At 35.7% G+C, this 25,914-nt stretch overlaps 4 protein-coding genes and 1 pseudogene across 4 annotated transcripts; 1 reads left to right on the top strand and 4 right to left on the bottom strand.

Annotated features, from left to right (window-relative positions):
• Nucleotides 1-1,267: 1,267 nt before the first annotated feature.
• Nucleotides 1,268-3,529, bottom strand: LOC18021153 (serine/threonine-protein kinase STY17). The gene is made up of 6 exons (XM_006403946.2): nt 3,328-3,529; nt 2,489-2,624; nt 2,211-2,406; nt 2,011-2,132; nt 1,766-1,921; nt 1,268-1,673 (listed from the first exon to the last, which is right to left on the bottom strand). Exons 1-6 carry the CDS (start codon nt 3,519-3,521, stop codon nt 1,305-1,307), a joined length of 1,173 nt encoding a protein of 390 aa, XP_006404009.1. The 5' UTR covers nt 3,522-3,529; the 3' UTR covers nt 1,268-1,304.
• Nucleotides 3,530-7,317: 3,788 nt separating this feature from the next.
• Nucleotides 7,318-9,115, bottom strand: LOC18021152 (UDP-glycosyltransferase 72E1). The gene has a single exon (XM_006403945.2). It carries the CDS (start codon nt 8,930-8,932, stop codon nt 7,472-7,474), a length of 1,461 nt encoding a protein of 486 aa, XP_006404008.1. The 5' UTR covers nt 8,933-9,115; the 3' UTR covers nt 7,318-7,471.
• A 1,654-nt stretch (nt 9,116-10,769) lies between these two features.
• LOC18021151 (UDP-glycosyltransferase 72E1) lies at nt 10,770-12,519 on the bottom strand. The gene has a single exon (XM_006403944.2). The coding sequence runs from the start codon at nt 12,467-12,469 to the stop codon at nt 11,003-11,005; it is 1,467 nt and encodes a 488-aa protein (XP_006404007.1). The 5' UTR covers nt 12,470-12,519; the 3' UTR covers nt 10,770-11,002.
• A 3,282-nt stretch (nt 12,520-15,801) lies between these two features.
• On the bottom strand, nt 15,802-17,062 carry LOC18021150 (BES1/BZR1 homolog protein 1). The gene is made up of 2 exons (XM_006403943.2): nt 16,671-17,062; nt 15,802-16,592 (listed from the first exon to the last, which is right to left on the bottom strand). The coding sequence occupies exons 1-2, from the start codon at nt 16,926-16,928 to the stop codon at nt 15,978-15,980; spliced, it is 873 nt and encodes a 290-aa protein (XP_006404006.1). The 5' UTR covers nt 16,929-17,062; the 3' UTR covers nt 15,802-15,977.
• A 3,665-nt stretch (nt 17,063-20,727) lies between these two features.
• Nucleotides 20,728-21,931, top strand: LOC18021149 (annotated as a pseudogene).
• The last annotated feature ends 3,983 nt before the right edge of the window (nt 21,932-25,914 follow it).

Here is a 25,914-nt window from a genome sequence, read left to right as displayed (position 1 = left end):
GAAGTAATTGTTTCTCTCTCCCCCACAAAAAAAACTGTTTTAAAACTTTTTGAAAAAAAAACAGAGCATGAATCTTCTCAGAGCTAATCTTGTGTTTTATCTAGAGGAAAACCACACTATCAAGACAAACCATGCATCTTCATATCTCATATATAGCTAAGGGTTCACGTAAATGATAAACTATTTATTTAAGGTGATACACGTTTCATGATATAATTAGAAAAAAAAAAGAACATCATGATATATGGTTTAGGAGTTTGTACTAGTGTGAATGTGTGATCACTATATCTGAATTCAAACCTTGTAATATATATGCGATAATCGGAAAAAGATAGCAGTAGCAATTGATATCAATTGATAGAATATATAGCCAAGGTTCAGGTAAATGATATGTGCTATTTTGGTGGCAACGTATGGCATGTTCACTTCAAAAGTTATCCACGTTTATGTTTGTCAAACAAATTAAAAAGCGAATTCATATCTTTTTTTTTTAATTAATTCGACGAGTGACGACAAAGATAACCAGAATCCAAAACATACACCACAAACTCGAGAAAACGAGGAAAGAACAAAAACCCTTTTTTACACAGATAAAGGATCGTTCATGATAAAGATCATGCGACATAAGAAGGAAAACCTGATGCGACATAAAATTTTACCGGAAAACTCTTAGTACACACGCCATTCATTGATGCATCGTAAGTTGGAAAGCTGGCCAAACCGAAGGTTTATTAACAGCCAGTAAATATATATATATATATTATATATAGTGTGATACAATTTTTTTAACAAGACTACAAATACAATTTACACAATAGAATAATATCTATACATATACATCCCTAACTAATCGTACCATAAATCTGTATTATGATGATTATCATTCTTTTTTTTGGGGGGGGGGGGTCAAATATGATGATTATCATTCAAATTTAAAATGTTAAAGTTATCCAAACCTACCTGAGATTTATTCAATGGACATATATTTTCCATAACGATAAAACATGGATTCATGTAAAATATAGCTGGAGTTTCTGTGAAAAGAAAAATGGCAATGCATAGCTTTTTTATTTTATTTTATATTTGAAACAACAACAACAACAACGACAACAACAACAAAACCCAAAAATAACAAATTAACAAACACTGACTAAATTTGCAGTCTTTGTCTTTTTGTTTCAACGACCAACTTCCTATGGGTTTTGTAATGAAAGAAGTCTTCAACAAAAAAAAAAAAAAACATGAAATTAAAGGAGCTCAACGCCATTTTTCTTTCCAACCTTTATGAGAAACACAAAGTTGGGTCATGGCTTGTACAAACAAGCCCTGAACATCTTGAAGAAAGGACGGATGAAATTCATCACTTTCTTCTTTTTCTTCCTCCTCCTCTCCTCAGGCTCCCTCTCCTGAATCAGATTGGTCGTTGAACCCTCATCTTGAGTCAGATTGGTCATTGAACCCTCATCTATCGTATCGAGATCATCAGATAGATAGTTCATTATTACTGTTGCACCACAGCTACTGTCTGTGTCTGAGTACAAACTGCTCATCAAGTTTGTCAACAAGACAGTAATCTCCTTAAACTCAGGGCGTGCGTTCGAGTCCTCTGCCCAACAAGATTCCAGAATGGAGACAATTTCATCCGGCAAATCCCTAAGGCTTGGCCTCTCTTTCTGTGAGAAAAGAAGATACAATATTTTCAAAATCAGCTCCATTTTCAAGAGATTCCGGGTAAAAAATATTGGTTTTGTGAGTTCTTAATTACCTGGCTCACAAAATATGGCACAGTGATTTGATGCAGTCCACTGAATGGTTGTCTGTTAGTAAGCAACTCCCAGAAAACAATAGCGAAGCTGTAAACATCAGCTTTGTGATCATAATGCTTCTTCTCCCCAATTCTGAGCGGCTCACGGCTAAAGACCTGTGGGTACAAAACATGCATATAAAACATTCATTTATAGATTTTTCTTATGAAACATTGTTGTCAAAGATTGTGCTCATAGATTCAACCTCAGGAGCCATCCATCTGTAAGTGCCAGCCTCACTAGTCATACAACTCGCAGTCTCTTCTCTTGCAAGTCCAAAATCAGCCAACTTCACTTCTGTCAGATCACTTGTTACCAGCACATTCCCTGGACACAGGAAGCAAACTCTCAATTTGTTTTTCTTTACAAGTAAGCGTATGTAAATATTAATGGAGCATATATTACTTGGCTTCAGATCACGGTGAATGATGCCTTTTGAGTGCAGATACTCCATGGCTCGAGAGATATCCAAAGCAAAGTTTAGTGACATCTTCAGATCAAGAGGGATTGGACGAGAGTCCCACAAGAGCTTCTGAAGAGTACCGCCTTCGAGGAGTTCGGTAACAATCATCAGCTGTGGCTCAATGCAAGCTCCAAAAAACTGTCATAATTTCATCAAAAACCATGTTTACTAATACTGAAATCTAACACCAAAAGTTTTTTATTTTTTTTGTTCATTTTACCTTAACAATGTTGTTATGATGAATCTTGGATAGGAACAGCACTTCCTCCTGAAACTTTTCCTTGTGCTGTCTGCTTACAGCAGCTGTTCGACTTGGCTGCACTATCTTCACCGCCACAGGAATGAAACTTTTGAATCTATAAATCATTAGAGAGAACACATGAAAAACCCCAGAATATATACGAATGTTTGAGGTAGTTAGATGGTAATCAAAAACAGTGATTAGCAAGAAAGTTCATTCTTATGCATGCCACTGATTAAGATTTTGTCATTAACGGTTTCTATGTAAAAAAAAACATCAGAGACACAAACTGTTGGTGTAGATCTAATTGAATACAATTGACAAAGATTATTTGCCTCATGACAGTACCCAAAACTTCACTTACTGTATGAAATGAAACTTTGACAACAACAACAAAAAAAAAACATGAAATCGCCTAATTTTGTTTGGGGAAACCCTAACAATAAAAGAAGAAGACAATCCTAGTGCAGTTCGTTTTCAATCAGCAAAAGGACACCTAAACTCATACCCTGAAAAGCTGAGCCCTAAATTCTTTAGATACACTCATAAACTGAAAATTAAATCAAAATGGAAGAAACAAAATATATAACAAACAAACATAGAAGAGGAACCTTATCCTTAACAAAATATCAATTAATTAAACGCATTTAATTTATAAAATAAAGAAAACAAAAATCTTAAAGATCTAGAGAGAGAGAGAGAGAGAGAGAAAGAGAGAGAGAGAGAAAGAGAGTGAGAGAGAGAGAGAGAGAGGGAGAGGGAGAGAGAGAGAGAAAGAGAGAGAGAGAGAAAGAAAGAGAGAGAGAGAGGAAACACACAAGCCTTTGTAGACGATGGAGTAGCCTCCTTCTCCAATCATCTCTCTCGTCACGATGTCGTTTGGGTCGAGCAGCAGTTCTCTCCCGATGTTAAAGTCGAATGAGTTATCAACATACTCGACTCTTTCAGGGTCAGACGGCGACAAGAAGAAAGGGTAGTTTGGGTAAAGCGTCATCGCCGAAGCAACTGCCATTGCTTGAGTTCTCTGGAACATTTTAGCTTTCTTTTCTTAAGACTGTAAGTGAGTGAGTGAGGAAGAAGATGATATGAAGAGGAAATACATGTTCGTATTTATACTACTGCAAACTTCTGGGGGTACTTGTGTAATTGTAAAACGTTTTTGAGACGTGTATGATTCAATAAAATGGACGCTCCAGATACAGTGGGACAAGAAGGAAAGAAAAATCGAAAATTTGTTTTATGTATTAACTGGCAATTAAAACTCATTAATTTGAATTGAAGTGTTTATCACTAAGTATGGCGTGGTTTCCTTCAGAATCTTACGCTTCTTATCTCCTTAAAATCTATGTGGCCCTGTTATGCAACTGTGCCTCTTTTAGAAAAAATTATAGGCATGACATGTACAAATGGTATAGCGCAAAGAAAAAGGAAACAAAAATCATTTCAAGTAACAAAAAAAAAAAACATGTACCAAACAAAAAAAAAAATTTGCTCCGTTTCTGTTTCAACATAATATTTAAGTGTTCAGTTTCTGACCATTTTATTACATGAAAATATATCTTTTTAAAAATTATTATATATATTTATAATTTACAAATGGTATGGCATACAAAAAATCATTTAAAAAAAAAATATGTATTCCGTTTCATTTTCTGGATAATATTTAGGTTTTAGTTTAGCCAAATTTCTTAGATAAAAAACTATTAAAATATAAATTATTATATATTTTCTAATTTTATATATATTTCTATTATATATGTATGTATATATATATTATGAATAAGAAAAATCTAATCACATCATTAGTAATTTCAATGATAAACGATTAATTTTAACATGATTGATGTTAAAAAAAAGTAAGAAATAGTGTTAAGTGACGGTTTTAAATTGTGCTAAACAATCAATTCAATATTGGTGTAAAAACTAAATCTACATATTTCTCATGTAATTAAGAAAATATAACATTTTCAATATTATCAATTAGTTTCTCATGTAAAAACTAGCTAAATTGATATCTTTTTCCCATTTAAGGGCCATAGTTGAAAGCTTTAAATAACAAATTTTGCTTGTATCTATTAGAACCGTCTGTTAACTATAAATAGTTAAATACCTACTTTTTGTCCGTTAATACCCTCTTTTCATTTAAGGGAAATATCTCCATACAACTCATTTCTCATTGCTTTCTTTCATATAAGAGAAATTCCTAAAATAACATATTTTCCATTCTTTTATTGAGTCTCCCACAAAAGAAATACAAATAAAAGAATTATTAAAAATAAGAAATTGACATTTATTTACCAAGAAAATATGCCATACAAAAAAGGAAAAAAAACTTCTAATTTTTTTTTTTGAAAAGTGGTATTCACTAAGGCGCAGAGCAAAAATATTACAAACGCGTCACTCGGTCCCAAAAAAGTTGTTGCTTAGTTCTAATTCTAATATGATAAATCTCCACATGACCGGAAGACAGTGATTCAGTATTAGTATATTTTAATCCAATTCTATGAAAATCAGAGGCACAAAAAACATATGAAATATGAAAACGGCACCGTATATTAATATTTTATGTGGAGATTGATTTCTAATGGCTTAGGTCAACCATTAAGAAGAGAGGTTTGTTAAAATGAACACGTCACTGAAGATTATGCAATTTCTAGTCATTTTTATGTATCTATAAAATTTCAAAGGGGTACAAAGTGTTATCAGTATACAGTATAGACTAAACTAAAGTGTCACTAAAGTTTATATTGTATACAACGCCATGCATTGCACATGATCGCTGGTGCTGCATTCAATAATTCCAATGATATATTTAAGGATTCTCTCATTTTGTTTGATTCCAATGCAAGTACGGATCTCGTCTTGAGCGTTTACATCACCTACGGGTTTTCTAACAAGCTCTGCCATTGCATTGTTATGATCAGTTTCTATCCAGTGTTTAGGATCTATTGACTAAGGGTTAACCACTAGAAGGGAATGTCGTGGCCGTGAACATTGATTTGACTAATTGTTTCTCTTGGGAATAATAGATCGAGGAGCTGATGGGTGTTGTTCTTAAGGTTTCTTTCACCACAAGCTTTCAGTATTGAATTGAAGGTTATCGGGATCTTCTTCTGCGTTATGAAAATTAACTATGAAGACCAAATAGTACCTAGTACCTATGAAGAATATATATCATTTCCATCTTGTAATTGGAAATATTTTTGAGTTATAATTTTAGAAAGAGCTAAAAAATGAAGGAAGAAAAATCTTTAAAATTACAGGATTATAGCTTAAGTTGCTAAAACAAAGGGGAGCAGAGGATCCTTGACTCTTTTTATAGTACCACCCCTTTCTAAAAATAAAAAGAGAGCATCGAAGAAGATTGTAGTTAAGGCTTGGAGCTTCTGGCCTGGGGGTCTGTTTATCTCAGCCGCCAGACTGAACTTATCTGCTCCTATGCTTTCCGTCGGTCAAACCAACTCATTCGAGACCAGCTATTGATGTTACCAGGGCGCTACCAGCCCTAAAGGGAAAGCATGGTTAGGTTAGGAGTCTGGAAATAATATCATCATATTTTTAGATATGGACATGTGTAGGTTTTACTTATTTTACATAGAAAATATGTTACATCGTCAAGTTGAATAACAAAATATATTAATTGATATTAAAATGTTTAGACTATGATTTGTATTCTACTGGTTTGTGTTTTTACTGTCAATATGTTATAGACCATAGTTTAAACCATGCATAATGCAAAAATATATATATTGATTTTTTTTTTAACCTTCACTTATGTATAAAATGAATATACAAATGAAAAGAACCTAAATTATTTGGTTTTGAGTTTTTTCTTTATTAACACATAATCATACTATGCCTCTCACCAGAAACCTTATAGGATTAAGGTTGGACGGAAACTTTTGTGTTGAAGAGCACTTTTGGGATAACAACGATAAATATCATTGTGTTGTTGAACGTCCGACGAGGTTGTACGGTTGGAAGACTAATTCAACCAAAAACTCAAATCACAAAGAAAAATCGAATGTAAATTATAATAAACAAATAGAGTCAGAAGAATTAATGTCCAAATCAAAAGCACGGAGAGTACTGAGCATATTCCGTAGACAATGTATAATAAACAAGTGAGTGATTTGGTATAGTTTTATATTTAATGATAAAATATTTGTTGCCGGTTGAATTTGTAATAACGCACGTCATCGCTTAAAATGATTGATGTATTTTATGTTTAAGTAAACCTATCGTTGTTTTCGAGTGCCCCCATGCCTCCCTCGTCGTGAAAAATGCATATAGAGAGATTGATAAACAAAAAGCTGGATCACTTGTTTATCACACTACATGGTTCGGCCTTTTCCACTTCATCGAGTGAATGTATCCGGCTACTCTCTCGGCTTTGGTTGTTGTTCTGTGACTCTCTTCCTTTCCTTGCTTAAAAGCTGTATTTCTTCATTTGATCTTTGGATCACTCTCCAATTGGTATCTTTGTAAGAAAAAAAACAAAACCTGTATTTTAAGACAAAACTGAGCTACTTCCTTTTTGTTTCTTTAGGTCGATAATGTAGTCTGTGACGTTATTATAAATTTTGTAGTACAATTACCTTAAGGAATTAGTAATGATTAAGAAATCATATTACATAAATTTAGTTACCATACCGCCATGACAATGATTTTGTACATCATATCATATATTCTTATACAAGAGTTTTTTTAAGTCAACGTTTTAGATCAAGTTCAAGTCTTCAAATATTTTAGATCATATACAGACCTTCCATTGCCAACCTAAGACCGAATTAGAGGGTTTTTTCTGATTTAAAAAAAAAATTATCATACATATTAAACACTTTGTACAACGTAGATTAGACATTATTAAAAGCAAGTGACATGTGGTAAGGCCCGGAAACTGAAAAACACACTCAAATGACACACAGTTCAAACGTAAAAATAAAAAACGGTAAGCATTTGCTAGGCACCACGTGCCGTGCCTCTAACAGGCTCCAAACGACGTTCACATTCCTCGGCGACTCTCGACAACGATTCGTGTGCCGATCCACCGTCACGACTCAGCGATTTCACCGCCGTGTCCCTAAGCTTCTTAACCTTCTTTCTCATCTCGCAACCTTCCTCCACCATTATCATCCTCACCAACGTCTCGATCTCCACCCTTGAAATAACTCCCTCTGACGGCAGTTTTTTAGATCGAACGGCGATCCCAAGCTCCTCGTTGAGCAGCGTCGCGTTTACCATCTGATCTGCGAAAAGCGGCCAAGCGATCATCGGAACGCCGCTTACAACGCTCTCGAAAATCGAGTTCCAGCCGCAGTGAGTCAGAAACCCACCAACGGCTTGATGGGCCAGAATCTCGGCCTGAGGGGCCCATGAAGGGACTACGAGGCCTCTCTCGTGAGTCCGGCTAACAAACCCTTCCGGTAGATAATCAGGCGCACCGTCTTGTATTTCGCTGCTTTTAACCGATAAATACTCGCTGCAAGCTAAACCGGCTATCGGTGGTCGGACCACCCAAACGAACCGTTGCTGACTCAGCTCGAGTCCCCACGCCAATTCGGTTAACTGTTTAGCCGGGAGAGACCCGCCGCTTCCAAAAGAGATGTAAAGCACGGACTCATCCGGTTGTTTGTTTAACCAATCCATAACCGGATGATTAGTTTTCGATGGATCAACCGGTCTAGACAAAGGACCAATCGGATAAATCGGTACACGAGCGATCTGACCCAAGAGCTCTGGGTCTTGAAGAGATTTCAATGTCTTGGGCTCCATATCATCCCATGTATTCACAATAATACCATCAACCGTCGAATATACTAAACCGAGCGGAACACATTCTTGGTAAATCTTGCTCGACGGGTCAAGGAAAATTTCGAAAGTATCCTCAAACCGAACCGGTTCACATCCCGGTATAGCTAAGGGTTTCTTCTTGATTATATGCTCTTCTTGGACGTCTTTGTCAAGCGTTGGGAAATACATCATCAACGCGACGAAACGCGCGTTTGAAGCGATAAAGAGATAAGTCAACATGTTGAACTCGCCACCGAGACGTAAAGCCTCCAAGCTTAACACATCTACGATCAGAGCCGTTGGTTTGTGCTGCATCTCAGCTATCTTTGATCGGAGGGTTTGAACGCTCTCACGAATCATAGTCATGATCTTCATCCCAATAAGGGCTGATGGGTCCACTAAACCGGAGATATCCGGAGCCGGGAGGCCGATGACGTCAACAAGGGCCGTGTTGAAGCCAGGTGAGTTGAGGAATTGTGATTGAGCGGAGGCTGCGTCGGCTTCGAGGACGAAGATGGTGACGTGGAAGCCGTGTGATCCAGCTAAGCGTTTTCCGAGCTCGATCGCAGGGATGACGTGGCCCATTCCCGGGCTAACAAACATGGCAGCATGTCGTCTTGTAATCTCCATGTCTTTGATCGACGATTTGTTTTTTTTTTTTGGTTGATGTGTGCGTTTGATATATAAAACCAAAAGTCTTCAGACGTTTAAGTATAATATCTTATTTTTCACATAAAACGTTTGTATTATTGTATCTACCACCTTTATTTGGGGTTAGAGTCGTATCTACCACCTTAGTTGTCTTATACAAAACCTGCCCAATTTTTATTTTATCAGTAAAATTGCTGGTGATGTCAATTTTTTGTTTTGTTTATATTTAGCTTTTGGTTTTATAAAAATTTGATCAGTATATGTAACAGATATTTCGATATCTGCATACTAGAGGGACTAGATGAACGCAAAAATTTTTCTTTTACTTTTTTTATTTAAAAAGGACAAATATAGTTTTTAAATTGCTATTAGTGTCCAGTCCTTGTTGGATCGGCCTATCTTCGGATTTATAGGGTTTTAGATTTTTGGTTTATAAATAATATTATTCAAAGTAAAGCATTACTAATGTAGGTGTTTTAATAGTCTCTTTGCTCTGTTCCAGTCCGTAGTTATGTCTTTGAGAAAAAGCATTAGTTATGTTGCATAACGAAAAAGAGAGATTGGTGATCTAAAATCGTTTCCAAACAATTAACAAAGCGAGATTGGTTGCAATCAATGATATACAGTCTTAAACTGGAACATATAAAACTTAGTTGCCAGCTCGATTGGTGATACGACGTGGGACACTATGTGTGGCAGAGTAAAGAGAAGACTCGCGAAGACTAGTTATGTTGAAGAGAAGCTTTGGAAGCAAACAGAGGGTTTGCTGTTACAAAGGAATTAGAAGTCGTTGTTGTTCTTTATGGATTATGCATGTGAAGTGTATCAACAAACCTGCGTGTTTGTAGGCTCAGAGCTGCGTCTCTGTTCAAGGTGTACTTAGAATTTAGGGTTCTTAGTTTTGTAATTGGTTTGGAAGATAAGTAATTCAAGGAGTTGGAGCTTATCAACTGGCTTCAAGCACATGGCAACACCTTTATTATTTCTATTATATACATTTTGAAATTAAACTGATAACTAGTTTTAAAGTAGATCAAATATGAGTAACCAATTCTTACAATTTCCGGTTTTCACATGAAACTAAGCTATCTATATAAACCAATTCCAGTGCCATATATAAATTAATAATCTCATGACCAAATTACCAATCATATCATGTTCTAGGTATATAAAGATTCAACTTATATTATGTAACCTTTTCAAGTGGAGATAATATAACCATTTGTAATAAATCTACGACTATCACCGTATCACCGCATGTCAATCTGTTACATAATGGCATATAAGACGAGAGAATTTAAAATACGATAGACGAAGGGGACCAGACTGCGTACATTTTCCGGTGGACAATGCACTAATAGCACTATGCATATGATAGTCAATTGATAAATGCAAAATTTTGGGCTTAAAATAATGTGTAATTTGTTTCTTCTTAATCGCAGTCCCAATTAGATCAAAGTTTCCTTAACTAATCAAATAAGAAAATCAAAGATTCGTTAATAAAGATTCGTTAACAAAGATTCGTTAACATATATATAAGAGATTAATAAAGTTGGATGAAAAGGTAAGTAGAAGACAAAACTGAGCTACTCCCTTTTTACCTTTTTTAGTTCGATGTGACGTACAGTGACTAGCTTGATTATATAATACAATCACCTAAGGAGGATTACTATTATTGGCTGATTAAAAAATCTTAAGATAAATAAAGCAATAACAATCACCATAGTGATTTCATACATCATCAGATTCTTACACAAGAAAAATAAATCAACGCTTCAGATTGACGTCAAATATACAACCTTATGTTCAATAACCAAAGACTTCTAGATTATAAAAAAACACATTATTATACAAACTAAACACCATTTATTTATTTATACAATGTAGATACATTAGTGATTGGCAGATTGCAAGTGGCGCTGAAACAATAAAACGTGATACCATGTGGCAAGCGCAAGACTCGGAAACGAAAAAAAAAAAAACAATATTTCAAAAACAGTAAAACGGCACGCAGTTCAAACGTAATTTTTCAAAACGGTAAAATCATTCCTAGGCACCACGAGCCATTCCTCTGGAACGCTCCAAAAGACAGTCGCACTGGTTTGCCACTCTCGACAACGATTCGTGACCCGATCCACCATCACAACTCAGTGACGTCTCCGCCGTATCCCTAAGCTTCTTAACCCTCTCTCTCATCTCGCAACCTTCCTCCTCCACCATGATCTTTCTCACCGTCGCATCAATCTCCACCCTCGAAATCACTTCCTCCGACGACGGAAGTTTCCCACACCGGACGGCGATTCCAAGCTCCTCGATGAGCAGCGTCGCGTTCATCTTCTGCTCCGCGAAAAGCGGCCAAGCGATCATCGGAACACCGCTAACGACGCTTTCAAGAACCGAGTTCCAACCACAGTGAGTCAGAAACCCACCAACGGCTTGATGGGCCAGGATCTCGGCCTGCGGGGCCCAAGAAGAGACCACAAGTCCTCTCTCGTGAGTCCGGCTAACAAACCCTTCCGGTAGATAATCCGGTGTACCGTCTTGTATTTTGCCGCTGTTAACCGAAAAATACGCGCTGTCAGCTGAACCGTCTACCGGCGGTCGAACCACCCAAACGAACCGTTGCTGACTCAACTCGAGCCCCCAAGCCAGCTCGGTGAGCTGTTTAGCCGAGAGAGAGCCGCCGCTTCCGAATGAAATGTAAAGAACCGACTCGTTCGGTTGTTTGTTTAACCAATCCAAAACCGGATGATTAGTTTTGGATGGATCAACCGGTCTGGACAAAGGACCAATTGGATAAACCGGTACACGAGCGATCCGACCCAAGAGCTTTGGGTCTTGAAGAGATTTCAAAGTTTTGGGCTCCATGTCATCCCATGTGTTCACAATAATACCATCAGCCGTTGGGAAAACTAAACCAAAAGGAACAAATTCCCGGTATATCTGGTCGGTCGGATCAAGGAACGTTTCAATTGTATCTTCAAACCGAACCGGTTCGCATCCAGGGATAGCCAAGGGCTTCTTCTTGATTATGTGCTCTTCTTCGACGTCTTTCTCCAGCGTTGGGAAATACATAACCACCGAGAGAAAACGTGCGTTTGAAGCGATGAAGATATAAGTCAACATGTTGAACTCACGACCGAGCCGTAACGCGTCCAAGCCAAACAAGTCCACGATCAAAGCCGTTGGTTTGTGTTGCATCTCCGAGATCTTTGATCGGAGGGTTGGAATGGTTTGACGCATCATGAACAAGATCTTGATCGCGAAATTGACTGATGGATCAACTAAACCGGAGATATCCGGAGACGGGAGGCCTATGACGTTAACAAGGGTCGCGTCACAGCCAGGTGAGTTGAGGAATTGGGATTGAGCGGAGGCTGCGTCGGCTTCAAGGACGAAGATGGTGACGTGGAAGCCGTGGGATCCAGCTAAGCGTTTTCCGAGCTCGATCACCGGGATGACGTGGCCCATTCCCGGGCTAGCTAACATGGCAGCATGTGGTCTTGTGATCTGCATAGCTAGCCTCTATTGATGAACGTTGGCTTCTTTTTTTTTTGTTTGTTGTGTGTGTGTGACTCTCTGATAGTTGCAAGTGAGTTTAATATATAGAACCAAAAGTTTCCCAACGTTTTGTAAAAAGTATATAATATAAGGTCCAATCTACCATATTAATTGTCTTGTAGTATACAAACAAGAATATTAATATAATTATCCAGGTGTAACTGTATTTCAGTGAAGACTGTGAAGTCCATATATATTTATATAGAGAAAATCATTACCACGTGAGTCGTCGCGTGAATGATCCATCTTGTAATAGTCTTAAGGGTGTGTATACATAACACAGAGCTACATTACACACGAGACACGACCCATTTTTTTATATTGTATGACACATTGGCCACTATGCATAATGTAGTGTCTGTATATGTGTGATGTATATTGTATGCAGAGCTTCTTAGATGCTTTTCTTGTACTTGCTAGTAAGGAACTATGTTTTTTTAGATGCTTGGTCAGTGATCACAGTATTCTATAACATTTTAGCTCATTCAAATGTACATTACATATATATATATATATATGCAATTATGAAACTCACATAAAATAAACTTATGATAGTTATGTTATGTACAATATGCATACAAATACAATTCAAATTACGAAATAAGAATAATAAAATCTAGGAGGATGGTCGTAGCTTGTGGGAATGAGTTATAGATGCTTGAATAATGTCACTGTAAGGATGCAATTTGCTCAAATCATGTTACCCTACGTGCTTTTGATTTATCGGTTCTTTTAAGACAGTAGTTTGTTGCTCTCACTTAATTGCATCACTTCTATATATTGATCACACAAAAAATGAGGTTGCTTCAGCATCTAACCAAAAAGACACGTAAATGCTTACAAAAAAATGAGGTTGCTTCAACATTTAACTGAAGACCCGTTATATTCTTCAGTTCACTTTAGCAGAATCTTTTTAGTTCACCAGAAACAACAATTTTTGTTTAGATAATAAAGTTGTTTTAATTAGAGCCTTTTAATTGTTCGAAATCGCTAGGTAATTCTATCTCTTTCTTTCCATGTTTATCCCCCGAATACTCTTAAATTTTCTCTCGTTTTTCTTTAGTTACCTTTCCATAATTGATAGCAAGTTTTTTCTTCTTCAAATTAAAGTTTATATGGTGTCAACTGTCAAGGGCATTAGCCGCATTAAAGACAATCCTCAATATATTCATATATCATCGCGTTGACATCTCTTAATTGGTAAGAGATGAAAGATCGTATATTTGGCCTTTGCAAACCCTATAATATGTGAGAAACTTTTTTGATCGTGTCAATATCTATGATTGTAACCTCATTACATCATAAGATAAATTAATATGGCGATACTAATCAATATCCTTATTTTAATCTTCTGGTAATAACAGGTGTCCTTTTGGATTATCACTGAGCATGAAGTTACAGGTGACTGGTCGTACTTTATATTATTATCCATAAAAGCCGAGTTGTCTCAAAAAGCCAACTCATCTTAAACATTATTGTGTGTAGGAAGCTCCACTCTATTCAATCAAACACCTTATTCAATATGTTATAACTAGTTGCTTTGAAGTCTTTTTTTTTTCCCTATGATTCGTTGAAGTCTGTTTGTATCCTATAATGTACACTCCAAAACATGTGAACTTCATGTGCCAACAAGATGTTATAAGAAAAAAACTTTTTCTGCCAGAAAAACATAGTAAGTTTCCAACACAATATGTTGGAGAATCCGTTTAAACTTCAAACAACCAAACTTTGAAAATAATTCAGAAGCCTAAACTCCGTCGTATGTATATATATTCGGTATGATGCTTCTTGGGGATCAAACAGATCTTTATCTCAATTATCAAATCAGTCGAAAAACGTCCCCATCCTCATAATAAATGGTAGCTATTATCAATACATATCCTCATGACCTCATAATAAATGGTAGTTATTATCAACATTTGACTTTTATGATGGAAAAGTATTCAGCATTTGATTTATTCAAACAAAATTATCAACGTTGAGCTGCGTGAACGGTGCCGTATTTGGGATTGAATTATTAACTTATTGTCATGCTACTGAGCGTCGAAGTAACATAGCGACACCATGACGGATGCTATGAGCGAGCTGTCGACTAAATTAAGAGCAGCCACGTTCGGTCGAAAAAGATATATACATTCCTGATGAAATAAAGATAAAAGTGTCTTGTTTTCTCTGGAGTTGCGTACTATATCTCGAATAATTATTCACAGTTAAATGTATTTCTATCCAGCTCAAGCCACGTTAATTTATGTCTTACGTAAATATGATATGCTTTTAATTTGCGTATAGTGTTGTCCGACTTCAAATTCAGCTCTTCAATTCTCGAAAACGTAGGGATAGGAATTATACAACAAGGAGTAATTTATGGTTTATCTGAAATTACTGTTGCCTACATATTGTGTAAGACTGAAGATATGTTTTTTTAAGAATATATATAATTTTTGTTCAAAAAAAAAAGAATATATATAATTTTCGTATTTAAAGAATATTGAAAGTTAATTAAAAAAAAAACAACGTAGACTGGTCAGTTTACTATTTTATAATTAAAACGTTTTAATTATTCTAATATCTTTTTAACATTGAAAATTATTTACAAATTCTGATTTATTATTTGAATGACGTCTAAGTGTTTATTTTTTATAAAACATTTATAAACACGTTTAGTCTAGTTTCAAAACTTTGAACTAGGGTTTGATATAAACTGGACCAACACAAAATACTAAACGTGGACTATTGGTCATATGGTTTCGGCCCATTGTAGTCTACTACAAGACATGTTTTTAGCCCACTGAATGAAACAAACTAACATACTGTTTTATCCCTGTTTTTCTTTGTCATAATTGCTAATATGAATATCCAAACCGCTCCGTTCTGTTTCGAATCCGAATTTGTATAAGTAAACCAAATAATACCTTTACAAAAATATCAGTCTCAATCAAAAATTATAATTTTCCCGTCAAACGTGTATATAGTGACAGAAGTCTCAGAACACATGAACCAACCAACCTCTCATGTTTATAGCAAACAGCATTCTCCAACAATAAAATAAAGTCACGTAACGATATATTCATTCGTGGATAATGTTTCTCAATGAATTTCTTAAAAACAATACAAATTACAGGTCCATTTAAAAATTGGTAGATACATTGAAAAGTCACGCGTAGCTAGAGAGAGAGATAAAATCATAAAAATCACATTCACATGCCCCATCAGGCCATCACCACATGGGGAATGGTCCCTCTCACTTTTCACTCACACACTTGCATTTTCATATTCACCATCACATATTATAAATGAAAATTAGATTTGTGAAATGAGAAGCATTGATAATGACTGTACAGTGGTTATAATTCATGAATACGTGAAGAAGACCTAGACCATCCTTCTATTAGCTATGGTTAAACCGGAAACACGTTACCCGAACCGATCCCATCCTAATATATGTTAAATTACGATATTACCCCTAGCCGCGTCCTTTAGCGTTACCTAACGTTAGCTCCAAGTCATCGATACCAACATCGTGAATCTTCTCACCTTCCCACGGCTTCACCGACACGTCTCCTCCTCCGCCGCGGCGGCCGCTAACGCAAACGCTATTCTTGACGAGGTTAAACGTTGGCGACGGTGAACATGTCTGAGAAACGGTTACCGGTTGGAAACTGGTCCATCGACACGAATCAACCGTCGAGACATCCGATTCGTCGCATTCCGGAATCGATGTGTAGCGATGGAGACGCCGTGTTGGGCTTGAAGGAGCAGAGATCGGAAAATTACTGATCTGCCATCTCGGGAGTCTCGGATTCGAGCTTCTAGGAGATGAAATCGGAGGTGTGACAGGGGCACTATTGGAAATTCGGAGAGGAGCGAGATTTCCCGAGGAAGCGAGGTTTTGGAGGTAAGGGATGAGGTAAGCAGAGGATTGATTCGGGTCGAACCGGGTCGGGCTTGGGTAAGACGACGAAGCTGGGCTCGCTTGGTACGACGGAATTGGGCTTTGAAAGGCCGATGATTGTGGACTGAGCTGGATTGACGAACACGCGCTCACGCGCGGTGGTGATGCTTCTGTTGGTCGGGAACCCTGTCGGAAAAAGATAAATTCGATTTAGTGTTTGGATAAATTATAAAAATTTGGTCGAATTTGATCGAAAGATGGAACCTTTCGGTAAGTGGTGCCGTCTTCGTGGACGATCCAACCAGCTTCGAGGCAAAGAGCTTTGAGTACTTCATTGTTGTCACAATGCTTAGGGAGTTTGTAATTGCCCTGAGATCTGAGTCCGGTGAATATCTTAGCTGCTATGGCTCTTCTTCTTCTCTCTCTCCTCTTGTTGTTCTCTCTCTCCTTCCACGTCGGCATCCTCCCCGTTGCTCCAGCTCCCGCCGCCGTCGATTCTCCTCCTCCTCCTGATGCCGTCATTCTCTGTTTCTTCTCTCTCTCTCTCTCTCTCTCTCTGTTCTCTGTTATTTACTTTACACTCTTTCTGAGTTTTTGTTTGTGTTGAGCAATTGAGTAATTCTCGAGGAGCGAAAAAGACTAAAAGAGTTTTTCTTTCACGAGGAGGAAACAGAGGCAAAAGTTATACAGTATAAAAGCTTTTCTTATTGTTTTTGGGTTTTTTTACAGTGTAAGCACATTTGATATATATATATATCGTTACGTATTTTTGATTTGATGGTAACTAATTTGAAAAAAATAGTGAAAAAAGAAAGTGAATCTGTGACCTCACTTTACTTACTGTTTAAAAAGCTTGACTTTGAAGTTTGTTCATATCTGACGATGTTCGGCGGAAAAGGGATAAATCTTTGATCTTGGTTTCTTCACCGTGAGATCAGAATCTGCGAGGTAAAAAATCCAACGGATGAAAACGCGAGTGCACGGTCGTGAACATGAGTGAAGCTGCAGAAGAATAAGTATGTTTATTTTGAGTTAAAAAGAAATAAAAAGATGCCTTTTTGGGTAATCCGGTAATTGTGGTTCGTAAGATCTGGCGACGATGTTTAAGTTTGAACGGTCCAGATTCGGTGGTCCCCAACACACCACCTCCCGCTCCAGTCAGGTCAACATGGGAATCATACATGATGTATGTAACGTACCCAGAAGTTGTGGGCCCTGGTTTGCTTCACACGTGCGACACAGAAACCTATAGGCTCATATTGCTCGAGCCGGTGCTATGGGGCCCATTAGGCTTTCGAGCCCTACAAGCACGTGACTGTGGGGATCACATTTTCTGGTATCTTTGCATCTCCAAAAGACACTTCATATGTTTTATGCATTCCCAAAGAAACTTCAACTCTTCAAATTTTGAAGATCTGAACAGTGACACTCTATATTTGAAGTTCTATTATTCAGATCTTCAAATTTGAAGATTCATCTTTTCTTTTGCATTTTAGTCTTTATAATTAAATATTTTTATAAATAATGACTTTAGTTATGTTTATTTATCATTTTAGTTTTATAATATGTCTGATAATTATTTCATATATATTTTTATAATTGTAATTTTTAAATACAAATTAAAAAAACAACTTCAAATTAAAACATCACATAAAAACATACAAAAAGTAAATTACAAAAACACATAAATATAACATAATATTATTATACAGATTTATTAATACAACATAAAGTTCTAAAACACAAATTACAAGCACACATAAATAATACACAAATTAAAATACTACAATAACACTAATAATCAGGCAAATTTGATCATGAACCTTCGAGATCACCAAAATATTGTCTATATATATTTGGAGTTGGAAGTTGTTGTTGTTCTTGAGTTCTTTTTTTTGTATGATTTTTGGTTGTTTAGATCGAATAAACTCACGAGTATTACTATCAACAATAGAGTCTACAGATAAAATTAAAGAAGCACATTTATCACTTCGAAATGTATTGATTAGTCATATATTAAAGTATTACGGAAATAATGTCAGTGAATAATTTAGTATTCTATTTTGTTATTTCTGATTATGTCTGTATGTTTTTTATAATACTAATGATGTTTAATTAATTAATATTATCTATAATCTTTTTAATGTATATTTTATAGTTATTTATATTATTTAATGAGTTTAGCCAATTATGCTGAAAAGTAAGGACTATAATGCAAAATAGAAAGTTTTTGAAGTTTATTTTGAAGTGTCACTCTTTGGAGAGAAACAGCTAAAACTTCAAATTTGAAGTTTTTGGATCTTCAAAAATGAAGTCTCTGGGGGAGATGTCCTTAGGTATATTATTCGAAACTGATCTTGAAATGTTATTCTCTGTGAAGTTTTAAGTGCAAAAATAAATCAGTTCATAAAACTATATATGAATTTTACCAAAAAAAAAACTATATGTGAATAATTTACACATGCATTTTACATTCTGTTAAATTGCTTCTTAAGATGATTATTCTGATAATGTAAACAAAAGATTTTGCCCTCCGAGCAAATCCAAAAAATGTTTAGCTCTCTGGTGATGGAGATGCATAGACGTTCTTCTATTATGATTGATTTCGAAGCCACAAACCTCTATTTAAAAATGATTTATAACTCAGTCACTCAAATTATGAATTATTTAATGATATTCATACATTATTTTTTTTGTTAAAGGGCCTTCATTAAAATAAAATATTCTTACAGGAATCAAATTAGAACCACAACAAACATATAACATCAACCAGAAACTCGAATGATATCCATACATTAGTTTTTGATAACACTGGAGTATGTATTTTATCATCTACTCGATTATAAAGTGACAACTTACATTTAAACTAACTAAATAATGATTCTAACAAATTAATTTTAATTATTAATGATGCTAAAAATTATTCTTACATCCTCTTTTTGATTTAGAGTACACATATAGTTGCATATTCCTATGCATTTGTCAGGGAATCATCGTGTTTCAAGTGCCACGTCAAGGAAAATTAGGTAATGCCGTGTGAGTTGGCCTCCTCAAGGTGGTCAAGATCTCTACACTTCATGAAGATGCATTAGGTTATCATTTGATAATCGAATTGTATGCACGGGTCGATTTGGACACTTCATGTTTCTGACCATATGAATCGTGTAATGAATTATAATTGAGGATTTCTTCACCTTTTCTCTTCGTTTTATTCTTCGTCTCCGTCAAATTTTTCTTGGTTTGTTTAGGAATGTAGATTTCATGGACGTTGCGTTTTTCATGTTGTGATGAAATTTGGACCGTTGTTTCAGGCACTGCATGTGAATGAGTATCTTCCACGATATGGAACTTGTCATATCTTCTCTTGAAATAAGATATAATATTTATTAACATTTACATATTAAAAGAGATTGTGTTCCAAGAAATTGAAACATTAGTGGGAGATTGTTTTTCTCTCTTACGATCTATTTATATACTTGAACATGCATGTCAAAATTTACGAGATACAAATGACACATCACACATGTGAGACGCGTTCATCTAAGCTTTATTTAACCTTACAACAACAACAAACAAAAAAGATTTTTTTTAGCAGGATACTCGAAAATTCAATCAAGTGCATTTATTAGAGAGAACCGGTCAAGGTTCTAGCTGGTTTATTATAAAGTTCAACAGTGTGTTGTAATCAAAAGTTTTGGATGGGCCGGTTTCCATTTTGTTGGGCCGAACATCTATTTTGTATTAAAACTTCTCTAAAACCCTAATAACGGAAAACAAAACTAAAACTCGATAGGAGTGGGAGATGGGAAGGAGACAAGACAAGCCATGGATCTGATCTGATTCGGGGCATCGACTTCGAAAAGGTTGGTTTATAAAATTTGAATGTTGCGAAATTTTTATGTTGGCTTTTGATCATGAGATTTGGCTTTAAGATTCACCAGATTCAAGGTGAAAACTGATTACTATATCCCTAAGAAATTAATAGAATGAGTTGGCATTTTGTAAGTATAGAAAGGGTGGACATATAGAAACTGTCACCAGATTCAAGATGTTTTTTTTTTTGTCATTCATCACTGAAAAAAACATTATTGTCGTTTTTAATTTTTGTAAATTGAAGTTTTACTTTGACAATTTTATAATAAAAGAAATTCTTTGTTCTCAACCCACTCCTGCTAAATCTCGTCCGAGTTTCCATTTCTCCACCCTTGACAGTTTCTAAATATATATAGATTAAAAAACTGTCACAATTCCTTATAGAACAATAATAGATTATGAATAACAACTCTCTCTTTCTTTTCTTTTGACAACTAGATCATACGATATGGCAGTGAGCCTTCCACGCGACTTGGAAGATGAAATACTCTCTAGAGTTCCAGAAAAATCTCTTGCAAGATTCAGATCAGTATGCAAGCAATGGAGCTCGCAGCTTGTAGAGGAGTCCTTCCTCGAGCAGCACTCGTCTCGTATGCACACCTATGGTGGTGAACATCGTCTGTTAATAAAAAAATGGTCTTAGTAAGATATCATCTGTTGGCAGCATCGCGGAGAAACAACAAGAAAACATAGTCAATCCATATTTAACAATCGAGGACCTCTCCCTCTTAAGAAGAAACGTCACTAACGAGTATCGAAAGAGGATCAAAGTGTACAAGATTGTTCACTGCACTGTTCTATTGTTGTATATCATGGACAACCAGCTTTTGATATGGAATCCATCATTGAAAGAGACAAGATGGGTCAAATGCGGCAGTGACTTTCACTGGTTTGACGATGCCTACGGTCTTGGATACATCCGCCAATCACCAAGCAACCACGACTACAGACTCGTAAGGTTTCGATGTGCTCGTAATTGATAGAGATTGACCTCCAAGGGTTGAGTTATACAAATTCATATCTAATAAGTGGAAGGTTATAACCGATACTATTAGTTTTGATTGGCACCTTAGAGTACCATTGTCGAGTGAGTCTCTCGGGGAAATTATTATTGGATCTGTCTTCGAAAAGATTCTTCTAAAGCTTTCATACAAAGCTTCGATTTTTCCAAAGAAAGGTTTCAATTCTTGGATCACCTTCCTTTTGAGTATGATGAGTATAATCCTCTTGCACTTGAGACCTTCAGGGGAAATCGGCTTTCCGTGTTAGAGCAATGCCATCAAACAAAGAAGATATCTATATGGGTCAGGCATTTGATCACGCCTTGGACTATACTAATGGTTGTGGATATACCAAATTTTTCGCTGGTATGTCAACCTTCCCCACGAGTCAATATCATCCGGCCATGGTTATATCGTAGTCACTTCTCTATAAATTATTTTGTTGATAAAAACGATACACTCTTCACATCTTTATTTGGCGATAAGAGTAGATCTGTTAGCGTTTACAGAGTCAGAGACAAGGAGTTCCAAAAAGTTTTTGCAGACACTGCAGGAAACTCGTGCAGCTACGCTCCCAGTTTAGCTCGTCCTCATGGGTTTTCCAAGCAATACACAACTCGGATACGATGGAGAAAAAATAGATTCAACTAGTGTTTTGCTCTTTTTATATTTGGTGCTCTCTTTTACTCTCAACCACCTCTTCTTTCTTGTTTTACGTTTCGAAAGGATAACACAGCGTTTATAATTTCTAACGGTTACACTAACTCTTTGGCTGAAACTCATGATTAAAAAAAAACGGCAATGGCTTAAAATCCCCCATTCTTGGGCTAGTTCATTATTTATGTTTATATAAATTCTTTCTATAACATACTAAACTTAGAGATGGAATGTGGAACGATTGTTATTACATTATAAAACTAAAAGCATATTGCAAAATTAAACAACGTAGACACCATTAAGTCTTTTGATTCATTAAAATAAAGCAAATAGGAAAGAGATCTTATAAAGAAAAAACCAACGGCGATCAATGCTGCTTCTGTTTCACCTAGTCTAGCAGTCGTAGCCGTGTTGATCACGTCCCATACCACTTGAATGTGCTCACTACCGCCATTGACGCCAATGGTTGTAGCAGTCCTGTACCCAAATTCGCTCCCTAGAGATTCTTGCGATTTAACAAAAACCAATGCTATTCCTTTCTCAGTTACTATGGCTAAAAGCTCACCCAAAGATGTAGTATGCTCAGTACTATCAGCTACAACTAGTGTCTCCGTTTCGGAGTGATATGGTTGCTTTGGCTAGAAGTTCGCCTAAATATGCAGTGTGCTTAATACCACCATCTGCATGGATCAAGTTAACTAGCTTCTGTTTTAGAGTGATATTATCGGTATCCATGGATGGAAAGATGTTAAATGAATTAGAATAATGATCATTTAAGTAGATGTTTACATCTCTATAAAAGTGCATGAATTGTACAAAAAAATAGTGTAGTTTTATCTTTATAATTCAATAAATAATTTTTATGTTGAAATATATAGAATAGCTATCATCAATCTTGATAGATGATGCAAAGACAAATAAGAAATAATAAATTATAGTTTTAAATGAATCAAGGCACCAATACCATCTAGATTTAAAAATATAATTTAGATTTTGTTAAAAAAATACTATTTAGATTTCGTAATCACCCTAAGATCACCTATTATTTTAGATATCATGAGTATAAATGTTTAATCCTATTGCACTAGAGATTTCTAGAGCTTTGACTTTTCGTGTTAAAGCAATGTCATGATACATTACAAAGATAAGTATGGGTGACCATTGGCTCAAAATTTGTGGATCATATTGATGATTAATACCACATTTTCCATATCCACATCTTTGCCTCTTTACGACCGATATTATTTTGTTTGTCAAAAACAAAAAGCTCTTCATAACATCTACTAACCGAGTCATGAACGATGAGGATTTTCCAATCAATTGAAGCAGATGTTATGGTAATTATTCAAACATTTTATGCAACTACGTCCCTAGCTTAGTTACGCTTCATGAATTTTCGAAATAAGATACAAGTTGTTTCTCGTTATAAGAATGTCACAAATGCTCAATACATCATAATGTGTTTCTTAAATTCGAAACGAAAGTATGAGCTAGGAACCTTCTTCTATCGTAAAACCAGCTAATCTGCTGAGCGAGTTATATATAGCTTGACTTGAATATGACATTCTCATATCCAGTTTATCCGAAGACGTCGTGGCTCAAATTAAAAGTGCTGCTTCTGCCTCGAGACTTGACCGCATTATGGAGTAGTCTTTAAGATACTTTAATGGAAATTACCTTAATTACGCAATATGTTCGTGGATTTTAAAGCAATCTTAATTACCATTATTTACGAATCACTTGGGACTTTTTAATACTCCACGTGAAAACTGAAACGCACATGCATGGCGTATCTTTCCTTCGGGTTTTCAGGCTCCTTATCGCTACTTGATTCCTATTGTTCTTGAGCTTCGGTGTCGGAAAAATACCGATTGAATTTGCTTCCATGTTTTTTATTCAATTTGTAACACCTAACATTTCATTTTAATGAATATTTACAATTTAAAAAAAAAAGAAAAATGCATGGCGCATCATCATTTGGGATAATTAAGTAATTTAAATCAGCGTCATAATTAACCGAAATCACGGCTCGTTTTGTTAGTTGCAAATCAACTAGTAGTAGTAGTCTCCACACATCATTTTCAAAATGGGTCAGTTACTTTCCCACTGAACTTCTACACAATTACACAATTCAATGGACTGCTTTTAATGCAAAACCATTTTATTTAATTACTTCTATTATATACGCATGCTCTATACTAGCAAATAACTGAATAAGCAGCTCATAAAACCAAAAACCGTTAACTAATAAGTGCATACTAAATGTTTTCCGGAGTAATATATAACCAAAATCAAAATGATTGCTGCATTTCTGGTTCGATAATTCTTAAAATCAAAACTGTAACATGTGATTAACAATTTTGCAACAACAAAAAGATCAATTTCCTTTTTGTGTGGGTAGGTCAGGTGGCACTGAGATGGGACCCACAATATATTGTTACGTGGCAAACGCTTAGCATGTGTGTTCCAAACTCCCAACAGTTAATTACGGGTCGAACGGACCGGGAAATCAGTTGATCGCTTTAACCGTCGAATTTTCTGTCAAAAACGAATAATTTAAGCTTTCTTTTTGTAACTCAGAAGTCTCTCTTAAAGATGTAGAAGCCAAGAAATTCCACTTCCACACAGTCGTGGCCTAATATATTCATATGTGATATGTCTTACGAGTGCCGATCATCAGATATCAAACAGATTAAGTTTAGTATCTTTACCATATTCATTTATGACCATTTATATTTCACTGTATTTATTTTTTATTGATTGCATTGTTATTGATTACGTCTCATAGTTTTAATTAGAAAAAAAAACATTTATATGCTCGCGCTTTTACCAACAAAAAATTGCTAAAAAAAAAGAGAAAATCGGTACTCTCTCTCTCTTTTTTGTGCAAAATTACCCATTATAGTTTTAGCAACGAAAAATACCCATTATAATTATTCACTAACTTGCCGATATCGATGTATATGCTTTACATGTATTGTGGATCTACCATGTGTTTTTTACCTCTCACAGAAAATGTTAACTTTTAGAAAGAAAAAGAGATATTTGCACCCAAAAAAGGAAAAAAGAAGTTTCTAAAGATCTATAAAGGTAATAATTTGAATAATTCACGGGAGAGGAAAGGGATGATTAGATCGATAAAGAGTTAATATAATAAGAGTGAGTTAATTTATTAAGCTTTAACACGTAAGGCTTCTCATATTAAATGTGATAGTGCTTACACGACCACTGAGAATGTGTCACGTACAAAAATAGACAACAACTTCAATAACAAGGGAACATCACATATGCATATATCAAATCTTAATTTCTTCTAAATGTAGATCAATTTTGTATGTGTAACATGATTTATACGTTCAGGCGTGGAAGAGAATGTTGTTAAACAGGAAACGCTAATATACAGTAATAGTTATGCTAAAGAAAGACTAAATCGGTCCAAAAATTGATAGAGAGTTACCCATTCTTAAACCTTAACTCTTTATAAATACACATTTTTTTTTCCTTGGCGAGGGACAACACGCCAAAACTGAAATCTCGAGGAAACAAACCAGCATTTAATAATGTCTCTTTTTCTCTTTATTTTTTTGCAGAAAAAAATAAGATGATTTCCTAAAATATATGAATAACATCTCGCCGACAAATTTCTCATTCAATAACATTGACTTTCTCGTTACCCTTTTTGAATACTCAATTCATTTCTTTCAAAAGAAATTTCTCTCTTGTAGTCTTTTCTCTCTCTCTCTCTCTCTCTCTCTCTCTCTCTCTCTCTCTCTCTCTCTCTCTCTCTCTCTCTCTCTCTCTCTCTCTCTCTCTCTCTCTCTCTATATCTCTCAAGCAAAATCATTACCAAGGGCTCTTTCTCGGCCGCGGAGATAGACAGAGAGGCACAGACACAGAGACATAGACTCTCTGTCTCACTGTCTAACACTATGTCAACCTCACTCGCTCTCACACTCCCTCTCACGTCTCAATGACTT

Source organism: Eutrema salsugineum, unplaced genomic scaffold, assembly GCF_000478725.1.
Source record: "Eutrema salsugineum unplaced genomic scaffold, Eutsalg1_0 scaffold_16, whole genome shotgun sequence".
Taxonomy (NCBI): Eukaryota; Viridiplantae; Streptophyta; class Magnoliopsida; order Brassicales; family Brassicaceae; genus Eutrema; species Eutrema salsugineum.
The sequence above is the reverse complement of the archived record's forward strand: the minus strand, read 5'-3'. Positions and strand labels throughout refer to the sequence as shown.